This window comes from Drosophila santomea, chromosome 2R (assembly GCF_016746245.2).
Source record: "Drosophila santomea strain STO CAGO 1482 chromosome 2R, Prin_Dsan_1.1, whole genome shotgun sequence".
Taxonomy (NCBI): domain Eukaryota; kingdom Metazoa; phylum Arthropoda; class Insecta; order Diptera; family Drosophilidae; genus Drosophila; species Drosophila santomea.
In genome coordinates this window covers 13697311-13712782 of record NC_053017.2, presented here as the reverse complement: position 1 = coordinate 13712782, position 15472 = coordinate 13697311, and the positions used below count along the sequence as shown (strand labels likewise).

Sequence of the window (15472 nt, the reverse complement as noted above, 5' to 3'; positions counted from 1 at the left end):
TATGGCCAAAAGGGCACTTCACATCGGTTTACCCTGGCCACATACATATACACATAGATCCCATCTATGGCTCATTTCGAGTGCTTAGTCAACTCATTTGGCTGTTGATTTCCACTTACACGAATACACACACACACACAGAATCAAACAAACACACACACACACTAGCAAAGAGACTTTCTCAGCCATCTCGGCATGGCAATATAATATTTGTTTATGCAAATTGCATTTAATTAATACATAAACATGTGTTGGCCGGGGCATCATCAGGATGCTGAGATGGTTTTTGGCTGCCGTCTAAAGCTCTGCGGTCGAGCCGCGGTATCTGAAAATGAAGGAAGCTCCAGCCATTACTTGTTAGCATTTGAGAAATTCTGAAATATGCGGTTTCCTGGCGTTAATTCCTTCAAGCCGCAACACAGATGAGATGAAGCATATTTTTAGCCTCGGGCTCAAAGTCTGGAACACGGTTTTTTATGGAATGCCAGCTCTCTAGGGGACTCCACTAGTAACTTTAAAGGATACGCAGCTTTCTTAAAGGCTGTGTGATTTAAATGATTGACAAGCTTAAAAGCTAATATTATTATAATCAAAGTGTGTGGAACTAACACCGATAGTTGCCATTACGATTCCTGTTTAAATACCATTATATCCACGCTTTCCCCACGGCTATTAGCACTTTAATGGCAGCATCATCAGTGGCAGTGGCAGTGGCAGTGGCGCATTATACACAACGCTACCAGAATAGTGGAACTTACGGTGGCGTTTTCTATTTGTTCGAGTGTGTTGCCGACCACGTAACGTTTTAAAAACTCGTTTAGGAATGTTGTGCGAGCCAAAACCAAATGGGAAAATAGCTTACAGACAAACATGTGTAGGTGGATTCGAACGAATGGGGAATGCCCTCACTTCGGGCCAGCAAGCAAGCATGAACGAAAATAGCCATTACTAACTCAATTTAAGCCAATGAAGTCGGAACTAACTGGGCCAAAAGCAAAACCAAACATAAGAGAATGTGAGCTGAATTTTTGTCTTCATTAAGTGTGTGAGTCCCCTAAGATGCTACCAACCATTCGGCTTAAAAAGTTTCTTTTTTATCCACAGCATCAATGAGTAGACTAACCTCACTTTGCCAAAGCTACGAAAAATGGAAATTTTAAAAATGCCTCCCACACACACACGCACACACCAACACTTTGACGCAGACATACATAAAACATGTTTTGGCCCGGTCGGCAAATAGAAAAAACCAACAAAAAAGGTTGTTACAAAGCGCTGCGGAAAACTGTTAGACGGAAACTGAATATCGAACACGTTTCTTTACTTTGTCGCCCAGCCATATGTGTATGGCTGTGTATGAGTGAGTTAGTGAGTGTATGTGTATGTGTATGTGTGTGTGTATCTGTTGGCAGCGCCTAGATTTATGCAGCATTTTATTTAAATTTCTGCGGTCTCGAATAATGGAGTAGCTAAGCGACCATGTTAAAGTGGCCGCAATTGTATATAAATTGAAAATGGGCTGCTACTTTATGATTTATATTTGATATTGTATTGTACTCTTGGCATTTTATTAAATCTTTATGTTTCCTCATTTTTTGCAGTTACTGGGCGGTGACCAATATAGATTACATCCACTCGCGGACCAGCAATCGCGTCTTCATGATGATCTTTTGCGTTTGGACGGCGGCGGTGATTGTCTCCTTGGCGCCACAGTTCGGCTGGAAGGATCCCGATTATCTGCAGCGCATCGAGCAGCAAAAGTGCATGGTCTCGCAGGATGTTTCCTATCAGGTGGGCACAACACAGCAAGGACCTCGACCATGCGAACACTGTTATATGAATCACATGACCGTTGCCTTTTTCCAGGTATTTGCCACCTGTTGCACATTTTACGTGCCACTGCTGGTCATCCTGGCGTTGTACTGGAAAATCTATCAAACGGCCCGCAAACGCATCCATCGTCGTCGACCGCGACCCGTCGATGCGGCGGTCAATAATAATCAGGTAAAGTGCAGACTTCATATGCAATAAGCGTCATCGATTGACGGCGTTAATTGACCGGCCTTAATGGCATACATAATGCGCCTTTGCCCTAATCGATTACCGGTTATTCTTAGTTGAGTTTAAAATTTAAGGAGAAATACAGCATTAAATAAAAACTAAATAGTAGCGAACCCTGTTTTACCTAAATTATTGCTTAAATTCCATCCAAAAGTTAACCATTGAAGAGTTATATAATGGACACCCTATATAACATCAATGCCACAGCATGGCCATTGCAATTATGCCCTCGATTGGAGGCAAACCGCGCCCATTTAGGCCACAATTTCGACCAAACCCACTCGGGTCAGTCGAAGGCCAAACCGCAGGCAGCATTCCGAAATTTCTGTGCACATGTCTTGGGGCATGACCTTATGAAATTACGCTGTTCAATTTAAATATGCATAGCATACTGCGGCGAAACCCAAAGGATGTGGGGGCTGTAATTAGTCGGTATCATCCCGAATGAATAAAATATGCATTGCAAAGGATTTTTCTATGCTCAGTGGAGAGGAAAAGCTAAGAAAGCGGGGGCAGGCAGAGCTTAAGTTAAGCATACGCCACGTGGACATTAAAGCCTTCTTGGCCAAAAGTTGAGCGATAAGTGGCATCTTGTCCAGACTGGCGTGTGTGTGTTTCAGAGTGTTTGTGTGTGTGAGTGCTTTGGCCAGAACTTTCTACCCTAATGCGGCAGCTGGTCAAACTAATACGCACAGGATGTGCTCAAGTCCGGCCTGGCCAAATTGTAATTTTGTTTTCGCTGCGAGAAGAAAGAATTTTTCTACAAGTTCCGAGTTGTTGATCAACGAAATTAAAAACTAATTTTCGTTGCAAAGAATCTTCCGCTTGACTTTGCGCAACTTTTAATGCGCGATAGTGTATCTAGAGTTTGGTCATCACTTTGTTGCCCTCTAACTGACTTTTTCGCCAGGACATTTTATTTATTTTTTCTTCAATCTTGACCTGCTGGCAAGCTGCTACTTAGCTTAAGCTTAGTGCTTGCTAAATTGAAAATGACCATTTGACGTAAAAATGTTTGCAACCACTTACTAGCACATGCGCTTTTACGTACAGCTGCGGTCACCGAAATAGTATCGCACATAGTCCATGGAGCCAAGCATTCATATACTCACAACAATGAGTACTTAACTTACAAATTGGAATGCTGCTTTTGAACAGACACCTTGATTACAAGGTGCTATTATTTTGACCGCGCCTGTGCGAAACCACGTGTGTGCATATCACACTGACTGGAGCGAAAAGTCATTGGAATCACAAATTCAATGCGCAAACAAGGCAAGTTGTCCACTATTTGCCATCCGTACACATGTCCTGTCCTGTCCTGTCCTTTCCCATGTCCTGCCCCGATGTCCTACTATGCCAGCTATGCCTGCTCCCATGTCTACCGATGATGTCCGGCCCAATCTAGCTGGCCTCACATGCGTACTTTAGTTACATGTCAACACACTTACCCGCACACCCACAGCACACACACACCCACACACCCACACACCCACATCCACATCCATTTAGTGCCACTCACTAGTTGGGTTCGGGCTCGGTTCCCACAGAGCTGCTTGTTGATTTTAGAATATATTTACCCGGCACACACATCTGATATATCCCTTACACCCGTTCTGTTGACCATGCGATCGAATTGAAAAGATTTCCCGCCACTCACGGATGTTTGGAGGCACCAGGAAAGGGCATTAGTCCTGCGACTTCTTGTTTATTGGTTTTATTTGTCCGTTCTAACTGAATAACTAAATGCTTTCAAATCGAAAATTGCTTTCCTTCGCATTGACAAGGGTATACGTAAAATCGCTACATTTTGTCCACCATTTTTGTGTCTAAAAAGGGGTTTTTGGCCTGTATAAATTTCAAGCTAATTGCCTTTGCATTCGGTATGTTTATTGGCAAATTGTTAAATAATTCGATGGCGCAAAGCTGCCTAATCGAATTCCCATATGTAACTATCATTGGACAAAACTAATTTTTCGCTCCAAACTCGATGTTTGTACTTTTAATTAAAATGTAATTTTCATGCCGGTCACACACACACACACACACACGCGCACACACACATTGATTTTGCAATTAACTGATGGCCAAACAGCAATTAAGCCAAACAGGTATTATCCTTAATTTAGCTATTGGCATTATGTTCAAACGAGCCAGCAGCAAATGCTATTTATAATCCAGCAAAGCGGACTGAGCCAAATGCCCACAGGGCAATATGCCATCGCTACAATCACATTTGCAAGAATATCTCGAATTGATTGCTGCAGATATTGACACTATTTTCATGGCCAAACATGTGACAAAACAGTCAAGTTCCTGGCCTCGCATGAGTGAAAAGCATATTTGACCAACTCGCCATCTGTGACACACGAAGACGTGTTTGTGTCTGCGTTCAAACGAGGAAAATATTTGGCAAAATCAACAGCAAAAATGGACAGCAAAACTACCAGAAAAATTCTAGTTGGAATTAATTTTAAAAGCACTGCTTAAAGACATTCTTTTGTTAAGCAATCAATTCATTTAATAACACGTTATACATGCAATTACCGCTGCTATTAAAACAATTAATTAAAACAATAATAAGTAATTATTAATTATTAAAATCTAACAAAACAATCCATTCAAACGCTTTGATCGTTCTATTCAGCGACAAAAGTGAACAAAAATTTTAATTATTTCTAGGAAAAAATGCAGTCTCTATTATGCGTCAGTTGAGGCTGAGCTTGCATTTGATTTTGCTGTTATTTATTGCGGATTTATTTTAATTTTTGCCTAGATGCCTTCGCAGCGGGACCCTTGGCCCATAGGAGCCATAAATTTTGTTGCCCAGTGTAGTTAATACCAGAGCATTCTTGTCACACTCAGGACCAACATAAATCGCATGGAAACACATTATTGAATACACGCACATACTCGTACGGAGGCATTTCTTTTGCAGGCCGAACATGTGTCCCGGCAAGAAAAACAATTAAATAAGAAAACAATTTACATAAATTAGCTAAAGTGCCAAAAATGGCTAAGGACCAAGGAGTCAGGACTACAGAATGAGTGTATCGTTTATGCAAACGCTTAAATACACAGAAAAACAGTTGGCTGACAGCACATCTGCATAAAATTCACATTGAGCCGAGGTTTTGTATCCGCATCCTTATCGTTATTGCCAAACTGCTGAAAAGAGAGCTCTTATCGCTCTTATCACGTGCATGTGTGTGTGTGTGTGTTTGTGTTTGTGTGTGTGTGCTGTATGTTTATGTTGGCCATGTTTTCCTAGCTATTTCGGTATTTAAGTAACAGACAACAGACAAGTGCGTAGATACTTTAGTTTTTCCCAAAGGAGTCTTGCTCCGCATTTGTTTTCTTGTTTTCTTTTTTGCCATAGAATTAATGGCTTTGCTCTTGCACTTCAAATTTATATAGGTGGAAATTCAATGAGATTTAACCTCCAGTCGGCAATTGAAATTTAATACTAGCTTTAACCTGAAGCCCGTTATTTATTAATTTCGAACAGACAGCAAACTCCCACTGGGCCATCTCATTTTACCGCCCCTTTCTGTTTCGTGCCTAATTAAGCTTAAACTCTTTAATATTTAATAAGCTATCTGGCCGTAGAACTTTTACTTCTACTTTGGCAAACCCACAAGGCACTTGACTAAGATTTTCCTACTCAATTCTGCCATAGTTTCTGGCCCACAAAATGAAGGTCACACACATGGGTCATGGCTGTAAACCCATTTAATACTATTTGCGCAAATATTCACACCACTTTTGCATCGCCATCGAGTCATCGAGTCGGAACCCTTTGCCTATTGCCTATTGCCCATTGCCTTTATCCCAAACTCTGAAATGCCCGCACACGATGGCAAAATCAGCATAATTTTATTTATTTAAAGCAATATCGACTTGCCAAAAGGGTCAACAATCGGAGGCTAAGGCGACAAAGATGACGAGGCCGATGGCAAAGGGTTGGACTACTCAATTACTTTAATTTGGTGGGATTGAAGGCGACGAAAAATACGCACACAAAGGATATATATTTGGAAAATAAGAAAGCCGACGTTTTGCTACACTTTGTGTAAGGAAAATGCTGAACTTTTCAGATTTTTCTAAATTAGATGCCTATCCTTTGTCTTTGGATATAGTTGTTCAATGAATATATGATCAATTTTCCATACTTTATTATGTAAATGTAAAATAGGAGATTATTTAAAGAATTTAATATTTTCTTTCGAATTTTTTCTTAAACACTTCACTGTTCAGCCAGCCCAATTAGCATTGAACTTAAAATAGAACTTTATTGAATTTTCATCAGAAAAAAATCGCCTACAAGTCGGAGTTTATTGTACCTACATTGAATACACTACCAAATCTCAAAAAAAAAGGATATGCGGCTGGGAAAAAATCAAAGAGGTCAAGCGCTGGGTGCAGTCAAACGTGAAATTTATTTTGAGATGCCGGGCGGTCAGGCGAAGTGGGCCATTTGGGAGATGTTGTGATGGGGACTGTAACAAATACACACAATTTATTTACGGGACGCAACCCACTTACATATGCATATGGTAACAGGAAGACACAGAAAAAAAAGTAGAAAAAAAGTGCGGATCAGATGGGATCTTTTGGTTCGGCCTAAAACTTTTTTGGATATGCGTACAAATTGCGGTTTATTGAAGCGTAAGGCAGAAAAAGCCGAAAATGTAAATTTTGCTACCGCTCTTTTGTTATTCATTTTAATGCTGTGCGGAGAAGTATGAATTTAATTTGAAGTCATGCACACACGGGGTCAAAGGGCAAAAAATCAATGCAAAAGCAACTAGAGCACCTCTGTTTCTCTATCTCTCTCACCAGCCATCTATCCATCTCTATCTCTTTCAGCCGGACGGAGGTGCGGCAACAGATACGAAACTTAATCGACTGCGTCTACGCCTCGGCAGATTCTCCACGGCCAAATCCAAAGCCGGAAGTGCCGGGGGCGTCTCAGGACCCGCATCCGGGGGCAGGGCTCTGGGCCTGGTCGATGGCAACTCAACGAACACGGTCAACACCGTCGAGGACACCGAGTTTAGCAGCTCGAATGTGGACAACAAAAGTCGGGCAGGCGTCGAGGTATGTGAGCAATTCGAACACTTAAAACTAATATAGCAAAGTTGCCTTAAAATACAATTAAATTGTTGCTATAATTATAACTGGAGTGAGTAAACGTATTTGATCTCCTTAATAAGAAATATTTCAGAAGTTTTGCATAGTGTTAGTTAAATACACTGCAAATCAATGTCAAAACTTTAATGGCAAAAATCTAAAAAATCTTTTTTTCATACCATATTTTTTCTAAGTGCACCAAAGAAACAAAGCGCATTTTTGGGTTTAAAGCCAATTTCATAACGCCTGACATGTGCCCAACGATCTGGGCTTTTGCTTCCTGTGCCCGAAATGCACACGCACACTTTAATGAAAGGCACACAGCTACACAGATACGTATACAAATTCAGATTGAGATACAGATACTCCGGCAGATACTCTGGGCTGACCAAAAATAAACCCACCAGAGTTCAGCTCATTTCTCGCTTTATTATGCGACTCCAACTAGAATGTGCCCTTTGGCCTGCTGTCGCTTTTCTTTTACCTTTGGGGGATTGAAATGATTTTTCCTCTTGGCTGGCTACCTTTTCAGTGGGATGGCCCATCTCATCGTGGGCCACCCAATCCCAGCCTTTTCTTTCACTCGGCTAATGTCTCATTAGCCCAGCTGGCGTCGCAGCAATATGCACTTGAGAATTCCTGGGGAAACATTTCCCGATAATGATCCGAGCGGATGCCATGGTGCGATTAACCTTTTCCTTGTCCGCCACCGACAAATTCCTTGATGAATGAATGACACAGACATGTTTCTTCTCAGTTATTTTATACTTTAAAATAGTTGAAAAAATATAGCATTTATCTATAGTCACCTTCAACTAGATATATAATGACATTTTTGTATTTCGATAATTGTAAGTTAAGCGGTGTGCATTAGTTGTAGGATAAGAAGCAGTCTCCCAAAAATAAGCCGCAAAAATCCAGGCAAATTATCCGCCACTCGAACAAAATGTCAGCGATAAAATGCAGGCAAGGCTCTTATTTGGGAAGCCCAAGCAAATCGAGGGGGTAGATGGTAGATGGCTCAAGCCCAAATTTGTATTTAGCCGCATTTTATGTACTTCAATTTTCGGCCAGCGATTTTATGGCTAAAAAATAATCCAGCGGGGCGCCACACACAAACACACACATACACACACACAAACACACATTCAATAATAACACGCATTAAAGCGAAGGGGCGAAAGCAAGCCATAAAAGAGCAGAGCCAAAATAAATTGCTTGAACGTTTTGTTTGCATTGCTACAAGCCGGGCCAATACCTTTGCACTGGTCGAAACGAGGTGGCGAAGTCAAGGCGACTTGGCCAAAGGCCAGGGGTCAGAGGTCAAAGGGGGCGGGGGGCAGAGGGCGTAGCCGGAATCGCCAGGTTCGTGCCGGTTAAGTAATAGCAAAGTCAAATATAAGCTGTGACAAGGATACGCCTCCTACCCCCCGGCATGCAAAAGGCGAGAGAGAGAGAGAGAGAGAGAGACAGGACAAATGAAAATCAGATGAAATAAACAATTGCAAAGATCGATTTTGCGAATACTCTAACCGAAAAGTGGGTCCAAAGATATGAGGAGAAACCTGAAACCAAAGTGTCCAAAAGAGTTGCTTCCAAAGCACATAATCTCAATACCTTGCCATAAATTGCTGCATACTTTTAGACAGCTTCCACTTTATTTGCTGCCAACTTATTTAAGCTCTTTTAAAATTCCTTTGAGCAAAATGCAAATTATTTTCTAACTAACAATATGTAGTTTAAGCAAAGCAGTTGAACAAACTTCTAGCCAAAAATGCTAAGGCGTAAGAAAGGGTATGAAAACAAAATAGCAACAGGAGCCAAAAGACAGTTGAAGAAAGAGAAATATGGGGGTTGACTTTGGGGCCTTTGACTTCTTGACCCGTGGATTTCGATTGCGATTCGCATTCTGATTCTGGGCCGCCTAACAAGGCACTCAATACGCTTGAGTAATTGAGCAAAATATGTTGATGGCTTATGGCTAACAGCTTTCGTTTCCATTCGCTTGGCCAACACAGCTCCCCAATCGCCCCACTTCCACTCACCCAATTCTGGACCTGAGATTAAATATTTACTTGGGAATGGCTTTCACACACCTCTCCCCTGCGTGCCGCCTCCTCTTCGGCAAATAAGTGGACGGGCAAATAAATAAACAAACACACTTTTGCACGCATGGCCCAAAGCAAATATATAAATTTATTATAGTTGTGTGTGGGTTAAATATGACCAAAAAAAAAAAAACAAAAAGTGTACAGAAAAGTGTGCACAAAAAATAGGAAAAAGGCAACATTTGTATATTGCGCCACAGTTTCGTATTTATTGAACCTGGTCTATAATTAAGGCGAAATGAATGTCCTTTGGTGCAGGTGCAAAGCTGTAAAACTGCAAAATTGCGAAATTCTCTGTATTTCAATGTTCAAATCCCCCCCTCATTTCCCATTTCCCCGATGCTTTTCCATTGTTACCCACATTTCGGTATCAGTAAATTAAACTTCGCTCTTTGCTTTGGCAATTGGATGCTTTGTTCACGATTTGTCTTTGGCTTCACATTGATTTCCTGGGGCTTTCATTTTCCTGGCTGTGTCCCCTTGCAACATATTAAAAATGCTGCAGAAAGGGGCACCAAATTACAATGCCCGTGACAATGCCGCTCAGCAGAGTGGACCCAAAAATTCCAAATTAAAAGCAACTAATTCTAAGCCATAAAAATATATTTTCAGTCTTTTACTTTAGTTAGTTTCAGCAACTCCAGTTGCAGCAGCTCTAAGGTATTTAATTTTGCCAATTTTCTAATATCACGTTTTCATTATGAGGCGCACAGTTGGTCCACCCTAATGTCCACACATATGTTTCTAGGATTCACTGTGGTTGCTTTGTGTTCAGTCACAATTGGCCAATGGCCATTGAATTTGATATGAACTATAGTAAGCTCCTGTCCAGCGATTTATGTCATGTCTCCATTGTTCGCCGAGCATCAGTTTTTATTTTCTGAATTTGAATGTCTTCCCAGTCACACAAATTACACACTCAACACAATATGTTTCAAAATTTATGGCAGCATCAGAGTCATAAAATTCATTTGGTCAGGCCATTAATAAACTTGGCTTAGTTGCAAGAACAATGGTGATGGCAAATAGATAGGAATATCATAATTAAAATGATAAATACATTTTTCTGTGAAACGTATAATTAAAAATATAATAGAACATATTAAAAGCTGACTTAAATATGCTAATGCTATGAAAGCAACTGCTGTGTAGTAGATACGAATAACCGATAAAAAGCAATTATTTTTAATCGAAACTATCGCGTTAATCGCTCGCCCACTCACATCGCTAGTTGATACCGCTATCGCCTGCAAAAGGTGCCAGCTGCGTAGTAGACACAATTTATCACACGTAAAGTTCATTTTAGCACCTTGCGGCCACTTCCGCCCGACGCACACCTACGGCCTGCCTCAAATTACAGGTGATTATGGGAATTTTAGTGCTAGACAAGCCGTTAGCAGGACCGGCTCCTCAAATATGTACGTTACATCCGGCAAATTGCCTAGCAGCCCTTTTTCGAGTGGCCGGGGTCCGATAAAAAAAATTGGGGGGGAAATGGGGAGGAAAATGGGGGAATTGTGCCCAAAATGGGCAACGAGCTTAACGAAAGTAAATATTTACACTCTGATTTTATTCATTTACCGAAATTTATGGCCCCAGCGCCATGAAATTTGATGAGCAGTAAATATATTTATGAATGCAATGCGGGCACTGATTTAAAATGCTAATTTGGCGCATAAAATTTCCATCCGCGGTTCCGGAATTGGTGAACTATATTTTATATCCGACGTAATTGGCTTTCTGGTATAAAGAGCTACAAATACCCCTATAATTAAATAAAAATATCAATTGGTTGTAATTGGTTCGAAAGACCTATATATCTTTTATATTGTAATCTATTAAATCGTACTTTTTAAACATACCATGCAACTGAGAACGTAATTAAATGAACATCAAACGATTCTAAACGATCCCGTTTCCATTGCAGGCACCCAGCACATCTGGCAGCCAGATAGCCACCGTTTCGCACCTGGTTGCGCTGGCCAAGCAGCAGGGCAAGTCCACAGCCAAATGCACATCCGCCGTCAACGGGGTGGCCCCATCGGGCAGGGATGAGGATGATGGCGTCCAGCGACCAGAACGCGGGGAGCAGGAGCAGGATCGCGAGGAGCAGGAGGAGCGGGAAGAGCAGCTTAACCCGCAGCCCACAACCGCAACATCAGCAACGACAGCGGCAGACACCAACGAGGTGGAGGAGCAGTGCAAGGCCAACGGGGTGGAGGTGCTGGAGGATCCGCAGTTGCAACAGCAGCTCGAACAAGTGCAGCAGCTGCAGAAGTCGGCCAAATCGGGCGGTGGAGGTGGAGGTGGAGGTGGTGCCAGTACGTCGAATGCCACCACAATTACGTCGATATCAGCGCTATCGCCGCAAACGCCAACATCGCAGGGAATTGGAATCGCCGCCGCTGCCGCTGGACCGATGACGGCCAAAACCAGCACGCTGACGAGCTGCAACCAGTCGCATCCGCTATGCGGCACCGCCAACGAATCCCCATCGACCCCAGAGCCACGTAGCCGCCCACCGGCGACACCGCTGCAGCAACCGCATCAGCAGGCGCATCAGCAGCAGCAGCAGCAACTCTCCAGCATCGCCAATCCGATGCAGAAGGTGAACAAGCGGAAGGAGACCCTGGAGGCCAAAAGAGAACGGAAGGCGGCCAAGACGCTGGCCATCATCACCGGCGCCTTCGTCGTCTGCTGGCTGCCCTTCTTCGTCATGGCCCTGACCATGCCCCTCTGTGCCGCCTGCCAGATCAGCGATTCGGTGGCCTCGCTCTTCCTTTGGCTGGGCTACTTCAACTCCACCCTCAATCCGGTAAATGGAATAATAAATAAATGGCTAAGTAACTGCAGGCGTAGTGCATGAACTTGTCAAAACTTTGCATATATATAAAGAAATTTTAAGACGTTCACAGCTTCACAGCTTGTCTGTTTTCTTTGCAAAGAGTTTGTAACATATTAGTTAGCCGCTACACCAATAGACAAGAACTTTCCATTTTAATAATGAACTTTGACCGAACTTTTTTGAGAGTTGTTCATAAATAATCTTCAGCACTTTGCTTATACATGAAATCAATATTCAGCACTATGCATGTACAAGAAATCAATCTTCAACACTATGCATATACAAGAAATCAATCTTCAACTATTTTTAATATCTAAAAATTTTCTGAAAGAAAAGTAAAAGTAAAGGGTTTCGCTTGCTTATTAGTTATTTAAGCTGTTGTTCAATGAATTCACTCTTGATTAAATAACTCCCTCTTGCAGGTTATCTACACCATCTTCAGTCCGGAGTTCCGACAGGCCTTCAAGCGCATCCTCTTCGGCGGCCACCGACCAGTCCACTACCGCAGCGGGAAGCTCTAGATAGTGCATGCGAAGAGGCGAAGGTGAGGGCTCCTTGGGGAAGCCAATGTACAGCGATGGGAGTGCACTGCAAGAAAAATATATGCAACACACATCTCATAATAGATAGATACTAACAGGAATTCTGTTGCTTAAGTAGCAAATATCTAGAGTGGCAAATTATCCTTAAGCTGTTTAAAAGCATGCATTGAACTGTTGCATACTTGTAGGCAGTCTAACAGTATGCAGCGAATTTTTGCATACTTTTAGGCGGTTTAACAGAGTGCAGTGAATTGTTGCATACTCTTAGGCAGCCAAATAAGAGTTTTCCATTCATTAACCTTAAGGTCGCAGACTTTTGTTATTCTAGTGATTATGTACGTAATGTAAATGCATGAGATATATGAATATTGTTTGCCGTGTAGCTTGTCCTTGTGTGCCGCAGTTATGGTTATTGAGTTAGACAATTTAGCCGACAGCCATTGGAAACATTTTGAATCGATTCAACGCACACGCAATTGCATTCTTTTGCTGTTATTGTGTTATTGTGTTACTGTCCCTAGCTGGCAAGTTTCAATTTGCAATGCTCGAAGCCAGACCCGAAATTGATATTGCTCGAGTTGAGTGGAAAGTGCAGCAGTAGGAATTTCCAAGGAGTTTCCCCGCCAGGAACTGAAACCATTGTTTAGCTCACAAAAAAAAAAGAAAAAAATCAACCGAAGGGTAGAACTTTTGAACCTAGAGCCAAAGTTTTATCAGACCTTTATCTTTTATCGGACCTGTCAGCCGCACCCAGTCATGTTGGTCAATGCGTTAGAATTATGCCGCACAGCTCAGTTAAAAACATTCCCGCTTAAGGACCAAGGAAAACCCGAAATCTAAATCGGGGAAATGGCTTTTTATCTACAAAGGGTAGAGGGAGGGGGTGGGCGTATAAGTATAAGTTTTGAATAGTTACCATTTGCGTTTGCTGAAGGAAGAGCCATCTGCATGTGGCAGCAGTTAAATCTTTGCCATTCATTCGTTTTCATTTCCAAAGGCAACATGAAAGTTAAATTAAGTAACATTAATTTGAAGAATTTCCTGCTTAGTTGAGCGCCCCGCCATTTCCGATGAACTTTTCCGTGAATGCAGAAAGTTTTCACCAAGGGGGCTGGTGTTTTCAGTTCAGTTCAGTTCAGTTCAGTTTTCAGCCACCAGCCATTCACACTTCACTAATGAATCCTTGCAATTGCACCATCTCCTTGCAGACGCTTCTGCTAAACGGACCAGCGGATGTTGATCTAACCTCTTCGGCTATAACCAGGCGAGGATTAACGCATCTTGTATACCAAAGACGATGAAGGAGAATCAAGGACGAGGACGCAGGATCGCGGAGCAGTCGCATAACCAGTAGTTGTTAAGTGTGTACATAGCAGATTGAATTGAATGTTAACCTATGCTAATATATATTGTGTTAGATATAGCTAAATTTATAGAGCCAAGTGGAGACTGTTTTTAGAAGCAAACCAAAAAGTTGATCATTGTGAGGGGAGATGCCACCAAGGAAATACAAAATGCAAAAGTATCTAATCAAAATAACTAGTACTAAGCCACCACCAAAAACACTACCGCATAGTTGACATAACGAGCAATCTACTACCAATTTGTATGTGTTTTCCAACTTAACGTGAATTGTATAACTCATAACCTTGTAAGGCGTTAGACTCTATCTCTCTTCTCTGCTTCAGGAAAGGGACTATAGATCGGTAATTGGGAAATGGGAAATAGGAAATGGAAAATGGAAAATGGAAAATGGGAATCAAGGCATTGGAATCGTTATAACTGAAGCGAGTACTCGATTATGTATAGCCCAGCTAGAGACATTTAATAAGCATATTGCATCGTAGACTTAAGTACATTTGTTGAGCATCGTACTAAACTGTAATATTGATATAGGATCTATAAATAATCGAACCGGTGGAAGCCAGTTTAAATTTAATTTAAACGTATTGTTAAAGCCGCAACTAGGTAAATTACATTTAAAACTGTTGTACTATTACGTATGTATGTATGTTAGATCGGTAACTATGTGTCGAGGATTTCTTTGAATAAGCTGGCATATTACGTATCACATAAGCAAACAGTTCGAATGACATGTAATATTTGATGAGCAAACTACTTTCGGGAAAAATGGGTAAAACGTAATTAGCTAAAATAAACCAAAAAAAAAAACGTTAGAGCATACACTGCATAATGACATACATATGTATATGTTAGTTTAGACTAGGCGGGTATCATGATGTTTTACCTTCACAAAACTACCAAGCGAACTATTCGAAAACCAAAATCAAAACTTTACGAAAACTTTAAGCCGACATCATTACCTAGCGACTAAGTGTTTGCAGATCTGTCTATCTTTAATAAAAACAAAAACCAATAGAAATAAGCCAAGTCCCACTGGCACCATACCTCGCAATAATTCGAAAGGACACACACACAGTTTTCTAGCTAAAAATTGCCAAAGGCGGTTTCGTTTATTTGTTGCCATTTAATTTTTTTATTCTCAGTTCAAACAAATTGGCGCGCATTTTGAAAAGAATTATTGCCTGGTATGCGAGCCGAATTTCCGGGAATTTCGCTAAACAAACAGCATAAGTTAAACTAACGAGATTACTATAAAATTCATTGGCTGCAATTTAAATAAAAATTCAACTTTCATGCAAGAAGGAAGTCTCGAAGTTTCATTTCGGATTCAGTGGATTTTTGGAAATTGGGATTGGTTAACTAAAAAGAACGAAAAACCTTTATAGCCAATTATAAACTTCATACAATTATTAACATTC

General features: G+C 41.4%; 1 protein-coding gene across 1 annotated transcript in view; it reads left to right on the top strand.

The window, feature by feature from the left end:
• Nucleotides 1-15340, top strand: part of LOC120445461 (5-hydroxytryptamine receptor 2A) — a 61725-nt gene extending 46385 nt beyond the window's left edge. The window contains exons 6-11 of the mRNA XM_039625905.1: nt 1602-1791; nt 1867-2004; nt 6931-7161; nt 11230-12117; nt 12570-12691; nt 13898-15340. Of these exons, the coding sequence (XP_039481839.1) occupies nt 1602-1791; nt 1867-2004; nt 6931-7161; nt 11230-12117; nt 12570-12668 (1546 nt within the window). The 3' untranslated portion in view covers nt 12669-12691; nt 13898-15340. The remainder of the gene's footprint in view (nt 1-1601; nt 1792-1866; nt 2005-6930; nt 7162-11229; nt 12118-12569; nt 12692-13897) is intronic.
• The last annotated feature ends 132 nt before the right edge of the window (nt 15341-15472 follow it).